General features: G+C 37.2%; 1 protein-coding gene across 11 annotated transcripts in view; it reads left to right on the top strand.

Moving 5' to 3' along the window:
* Positions 1–7098, top strand: part of PEX1 (peroxisomal biogenesis factor 1) — a 31692-nt gene extending 24594 nt beyond the window's left edge. For 3 of the 11 annotated variants that reach the window (XM_054816205.1, XM_054816204.1, XM_054816208.1), the window contains 3 exons: positions 1031–1231; positions 1562–1692; positions 2606–7098. In XM_054816205.1, coding sequence (XP_054672180.1) covers positions 1031–1231; positions 1562–1692; positions 2606–2690 — 417 coding nt within the window. In that variant the 3' untranslated portion in view covers positions 2691–7098. The other 8 variants (XM_054816202.1, XM_054816200.1, XM_054816203.1 and 5 more) reach the window with 5 other exon arrangements.
* Positions 7099–7388: the final 290 nt, after the last annotated feature.

Genomic DNA, 7388 nt, shown 5'->3' on the forward strand with positions numbered 1-7388 from the left:
CCATTTTTCAGTTTCCAGTAGACTGTACATTAATGGAATAATCTGACCATGGGACTGTGTAAACAACAGAAGTAAACCTTAGCTTCCATCGTTGCTCTTTAGAAGCAGAGTTCCTGCTGTAGTACCACATTGCGTAGAAGGCAGCACGTTCTCTGGCTAGCTTGCAGATAGGGATGTGCTGGCTGGCTACCCAGCACCTGCATGCACCAGCTGGCCACCTTGTCTCACTTGGCTGCCGGGTAAGCAAACCAGAATATGCTGCCTCTGAGCTCCTTATGGTCAACAGATGACTTCAGAGTTTGCGTGTGAGCCATGGGACATTAATTTTCAAGATCTGTTGTAGAACTGCTACTACAGGTTAGTTGTGAAAGGTGTTAGACTCATTTTCAAAACTATTTTGCATTGATTCTTAAAGCCAAAAATAACTTATCTTGGCACTGCAGAGCTAATTACTGACTGCTGAGGTGCTTTTCTATGTTTTATCTTGCATTATAGATGATAGTGTTCCATTAATGTATCTTTGGAGACTTCAATTTTCCTCTAACCGTGAAAGTTTTTCAGCAAGGCTACAAGGACTTTGATCTCTTAAAGTTTTCAAACTTGAAAGTTCACACTTAACAAGTGCACAGAGAATTTGGAGGTGATGAATATTTAAATTATGAATCACTCCAAAGCTAACTACATAAACTTGCCCAGATTTCAGAACCACTGATTTTCATATGTAAATAGAACAATGGACTTAGTAGACCTTTATTCTTTTTGAGACAGGCCATTGCAAAAATATTTAGCCCTTTTCTAAAGATGGAAAACTTTATTTTCAAATTTGTACTTTTCCCCAATCACCGTGGCAAATTAACCTAAACTTTCTGTTCAAAAGGTTATGTATGTGATATATTTTTAAAAGAAAGTACTTTTTTTGCCAGTGGGGGCAAGCATATCCTGAATTAAATTTGTAGGCTAAATCTTAATGGTGGAGTTGCTTTTTTGGATCCATAATGAGTTAATGTATTTCTTCTTGTGGTCAATTTAGAGCTCTTTGTGTTTGTCTGGACCAAACTCCATAACTCATGATTTTACCAGCGTGACTCAGAGAGACACAGCATCATCACAACCTTCAATGCTTAGAGCAGCTTCTCAAGAAGACTCCCTGGAAAATAACCAGGAGCAGCAAGTGGAGCACCTGAGGACAGAAATCAATGCCATCAAAGCCAATTACAGAAGCAAGAATGGAGTATGGCAGTTTTTTCAATTATTTAGTCTTTATACTTTTCTATTGTTTTCCCACACTTCTTGGTATTTCAGTAAATAATTTCTGCAATAACGTTAAATATAATGTAACAAAAATAGCAAAGATAAATGATACCTAGTTTGAGGACAAACAAGCCAGATGTTAACATTCATATAACTAAATAGGTATTTCTGTGTTATTAATACTGGAGAGAGGCGGGGGAGTTGTGATTGTGTTTATAATACATTTGTCCGTACATGTAATGAGGAGTTCCAGAGTTACCAATATTCATGAGGTAATTTTTCATTGTCTGTTCTTGGCTCTGTTTTCAAGGAGGACAGCACCCTTAATCAGTCAGTGCTTGCCAAGAACACTTTAATTATTACCCAGTCCCATCTGATGACTGCACTTGAGGGTATAAGACCATCCATCAGCCAAGATGACTGGAAGAATTTTGCTGAACTGTAAGTATTTTTTTTTCTTTTGTAATTGTGTATTCAGTGGAGATTTGGTCTTTTCATGTTTCTTCTTTATCAGAAACACAATAGTTATTTAATGTGGGGAATGTCAGAGTTGCTTCTGACAGCAGGTTTTTTTTCAGAAATACTAAATTACATACAAAATATTTTACCAGTACATTGTCTTTTATTGTTTTTATTAATGTAGGACCTAGAAATTCTAACCACAGACCAGAAAACCCTTGATTATGTTCAGAGCTATACTGTACAAAGAGGCACTGATTCTCTGAGACTTAGAGCTAGGTCCATCCTGCTCCCACTGAGTAGTAGCCTCTTGTATTTTCACATTGCTGGATTTTGACTCTCCGTAGTGGTCTTTGTAGCTGCTGTGTTTGGGGGAAGGCAATAAACTACAGAAAAGGAGAATGAGTTTCCTTAGACTTGGAAAAGACTGGAGTGAAAAAGCTGGAAATTGGCATCGGGATGTTCTGTGATCTCACCAGTGGGTTCTTCTGACATGAAGATTGTTAGGAGTTGTCTTCCTCAACTGATACATACATAAACGGGTCTTGGAGCAGGAGAAAGAGAGAAGGGACAGGAAAGGAGGAGAATGAGAGATGCTTCCCAGGAGCCTATACTACCCTGTCCACTTCTATTCCTTGTCCCACCTTCCCCCCCCAGCCCCAAAAAGTAAAAATAAAAAATAAAAATAGAGGAAGCAGGGCACAGAGTTGTCTGAGTTAGGTTTGTGGACGAAAACTCCTCCAGGTCCCCAGATCTGAGGAGACATGCACTCTTCATTAATATAAAAATATACATAAACATCTGTAGTTCTGTGTTGCATTAATGTGTATCTGAAGAGGCATATTGAAACAAAGGCATTTCATAAGAATTTGCTGATGCCTTTTTCTGTTTCCAGGTATGATACTTTTCAGAATCCCAAGAAGAGGAAAGGACAAGTTGGCTCAACATTCAGACCAGGACAAAAAATTACTCTAGCTTAGTAACTTGTATTTGCTTGTAATTGTTAATCTGTAACTGGAAATGACAAATATGATTTAATCAGATTATTTATATTCATATGGATTTATTAATGCAGCAGTTGAAGATAAGTTTCTCTTAAATTTACATGCTGTAAAATTATGTCACATTTTATTTTGAAGAAAACTGTCTTCCTGCAGATTGATATTAAATTTTTGAGAGAACATTGGTTACATTCTGTCCAGTTGTTTATCACATAAAGTTTTAAATTTTGCTTTTTATCAATATAGTTGCCAAAACTTAACAATGATTTCCTATCCCTGTTTCTTTCTTCACAACAAATAGATTCTGTTCAAATAAACAGGCATACCTAATGCTGGAAATGTTTTTTTAAAAATTCTATAAAGCCATTCTCTGATGGCCTTTGGAGAGGTGTTAGGGAAGGGTGGTACTAAATCTAATACTTCTAGAATAGCTATATAAAAAAAAAAAAATTAAGACAAACCAGGATAATTGTATCTTGTTTTCTGCCACTGCTTATTACTCCCGAGAATAGCAAGTTGCATTTCACCACAACTGTATCTTCTTATCCCCATCTTTTCTTCTCGGAGACTGTTCAAAAACATCTCTGATGTTTGGAAGCTTTCTGATGTTACATCCTGAAATTATTCACAACTACTGTCTTAGGTGAAGATTGTTAAAGAGTTGTCTTCCTCGGCTGGTACATAGATAAGCAGGTCTTGACAGAAGGTGAAAGAAGGAAGGGGCAGGAGAGGAAGAAAACTAGAGATGTTTCCCATGAGTCTACACCACCCTTTCACAACATTTTGCCAACAGTGTGGGGGGGGTTGCTTGGTTGTTTTTTCACTAGTCTTCCTTCCCTACTATTTCCCTTCCTGAGGTAATTAGAATTTTTTTTTTTAATATGGTCTTTCATAGCCGTTATGTGCCTTTTCACACCAGTATTGCTTTGGGCCTTTGGGCATTATTACCCTTTCTGTGATCAGATAGCATGTCCAGGCTTCCTCTGATCACTTCTTCAGGTACGAGTACTAGCAGCCTTCCTACATGTTTGTTTATATGGTCCCACTACATGTTCCAATTTGTTACTTCATTCATTGAAATGTATCATGCTATGTCAGTAATTAGAAGAATATTAACCGTATGATTATATTGTTAACTGCTGTCTGTTTGTAGTTCCTACTCCCGGTGCTGGCAAATAACCCAAAGAATGTATAATTTGTATGTTTATTCTTGCAGCCTGGTACAGGTGAAGCCTGTATACACTACAAGCCTTGCTAGACTACAAGTCTTTGCTCGTAGTAGTTAATACCCTGGATTTTCTCATTTCTGCTGAGCTATTGCTTTTTACTCATGCTTAACTCTTGCTTCAGTAGCTTTTGAAACTGAAAATCCCTGTTGCATTACTGTAAAGGTCTACTGTTATCAATACCACTATGACATTAACGTTACACTTATTTTTTGAAAGTGTATTTACGTGTGTTTAGCATCAGAGCCATGTCCTAGATGACCTCTGGCCTTGAGTTCATATTTCTTACATAATAGTGGCATTTGTTTCCTTGTTCACCTTGTTTTAAAGGGCTGTAGAGGTGAATATGAATAGGGGTGGAATAGATAAGCAATTTGCTGCAAAGGAGCAAGTCATTCCCTGTCACATGCTCCATGTAACTCACATTTACACTGGTAAATATAAAGCACTTTGAAGTAACTTAGCTTTTACTGGAAGAGGAGCAAAAACCATCGATATTGTTATTGAAGTGCTGCAGTGGCCGACAAGCCATAACTCTGTTTATGTGTCAAAACTCAAAATTTTATATTTCTCTTTTTTTTTAATTTCCTTTTCCAGGTCCAGTAGTTCATTTTTGGCATTTCTGGCCTTCAGGATGTAATTTATTTGTTTATGAGTTTCTTGTAATCTTTTTTCTAATGATTATTCATCCAGTGCCGTTCTGAGCTCATCCAAAATATTTTTTTCTCTTCCATGAGCTTCAAATTCCAAACAGTTTTCATCTCTAACCTAAGGAAATGTTATATTATCTTCTATTCAAATACTGGCATTTGAAACTTCAGCCCAGTTAACTTCATTGATTAGTTCCTGTAGTTTCTCCGGTAGCTCTAGGAGCTTTTCACTTACTCTTCTACCTACCGACTTACGATTATTCAGTCAAAGGTTCTGTTGTACAACTAGCACTGCTATAAGAAGATGGTCTTCTAGCTTTTTCCTTGCCATAACTGTTTGAAGTACATATTGCAGTTTATTACAGCTTTTCTGTTTCATAAAGAAATTTTCAACTATTACAAAAATATCCAGATTAGCCCAAATTAGTAGTAGCATGTCTTCTTTAGCTTATGTCTAGATAATGGATCTACCAGATTCATTAAAAAGGGAAATGATTTAACCTTCCTATTAACGATAATCTCAAATGATGGACTGATTCTTAAATCTGAAAGGACCAGTCAGAGGACTATCATGATTATAATAAAGACAGTACAGTAATCTGTAGAATTACCTTCACATTTGGAATCATTTATTTAGAATACTATATTTCAATGCCGAGTACTATATTGTAAAGTTAAAAAGGAAAGCATGTTTGCATTAGGCTGTATGTCGAGGTCCTATCAGTCCTCAACCAAAATGAGGTACTACACTGCCATGGAAAACATTCTTAAAACCCAGGAAGCCTACGTTCCAAATCTGCTTTCCAAATCTGTGCTCTTCCTTTCTACATGTAAGGGATTTCACCAGTGTGCTGAACTAACTGCTGTGTGCGCGTGTATGTACACGTACACACGCACAACCCTATATGGATAACCTTGACTATTGCCGTGGGTAGTATCATTTGATCCAAGAAAGTAGGTCACTATTAATAACTAGTTGCTGTTAGGTGATCTTCGGTTATATTAACATCTCAACAGATAGCAAAGTATCTAAATGAAGCCTAGAAGATCTGTTATCCAGGCACATAAGTCCAGTGTACAGGGAGCATAAAGCCTGTAGCTAATGGGAGGATAATCCCTTCTATACAAGCGTTGTGCAAGAAACGTCAGCTAGCCTGCAGAGGCTCTTTCACGAGGCCTGGCTTTAAGAAGTATGCCAAGAGTGAAAAGGGACCAGTAACAAAGTTTTCCAGTCTCCTCCATCGAGTCAAGAACTAAGTAAACTCTGTGTGAGCCAGAAACCCAAACCCATACAAATTCTGTGCCTCCCTATCAGCTCATCTGCCATCCCTGCCTCCCTTCAGTGATGCCGATGTCAGGTTTTCTGGGTACGTATCACAGGCTGTGTAAAAGGTTGATAACCTGGGGTAGCTGTTTCCTTTCACTCCTGTTGTCACCAACATTGTCAGCTGTCACTGACCTTTTCTCAATTGCCAACCAGTCTTTCCTCGTAGTCGAGGGACTTCTGAAGAAACAAGTGTTAAATATAGATGTAAACACTTACCTTGTTTCTAACAAGCAAGGGATTATTGCACTTTGCTAAAGGGAACTCCGTTTCCACTGCTGTCCCATAATTTTCCTTTAAAATAATGTTTAGGCAGCTTTTACTCTAAGAGCGATTTATGTGCAAAGCTGTCTTCTTACAGCTATGACGCTGATAAATTTTCAAATACTGCCTTGGAAAAATGTACCTGTTTTGAAGTGATACACAATTCTGGATTGAGTCTGCTGGTGACTGGAAAAAGTTTCTGAAAAAAAAAATGAGATGATGGTTAATTCTGCTAAATGCTGGTTTATTCAGTGCAGTCAACTCTACTGAAAGGCTCATATGTCTGAATGTTGAGGGAATTTGGTAATTCCTAATAATCAAAATCTGCCTGATTTGCTTTTCCAAGAACTGGGGACATTGAATACCAGGCAGCGTGTTAGGTCCTTTTACTGTTAACACTATTCTGCCGTAAATCACTGTTGTTTGTTTGGGAAACAGATTTTCTGTTGTACAGTAGAAATGTCACAAGGTATTTATAGTATAGCTTCTGCTTCTTAAGGAATCAAACTTTGTTCCATTTCCAAAGAGAAAAAATGCAAAGGATTTCCTAACCCATTAGGAATGAAATTAAAAGATAAGCAATGTCTGCTGAGGCTTAGATGACATTAGCCTTATGTTTCGTAACAGATGTCACCAGCTAGAACTCTGCTTGACAAGATACAGCCTGGTTAAAACACATAAATTTTATGATTTACATTAGGTTTGAAAAGTACTTTGGCTTTTAGTTCACCCAAACAAGTCTAAATTTTGTGTGGACCAATCTACATTTAATGGCATACAGGGAGTTTCTCCCTCCTCCTCTTCTGGCATCGAGGAAGCAAAGTAAATTTTTCCAGCCCAAAAGCAAACAAGTCTTTTAAAATACTGTTTCAAAATAAAAACATTGTATGAATTTATTTTTTTCCACAAGATATTTCACTCAAATTAACTGGGGTGTGTTTGTGTATGCGTGTGTGTATACATATATATAAAAAATATGAAACTATATAGTTGGGTTTTTAATATTGTGAATCCAATTTATCATTTTACTTGTTGCCTAATTTATGTCATAACTCCTAGTTATTATGAAAATAGTAAAATACATACATGCTGTATTATTGCATGAGGATCTGACTGTTTATTATTTCATACCTCCTAAGCTCATATAGTAGGGTGGGAGTGAAGCCTATTTTCCATACAATTGTAAGCAATGCAGGAACTTGGAAGAGACCAG

Source organism: Grus americana, chromosome 2 (genome assembly GCF_028858705.1).
Source record: "Grus americana isolate bGruAme1 chromosome 2, bGruAme1.mat, whole genome shotgun sequence".
Lineage (NCBI taxonomy): Eukaryota > Metazoa > Chordata > Aves > Gruiformes > Gruidae > Grus > Grus americana.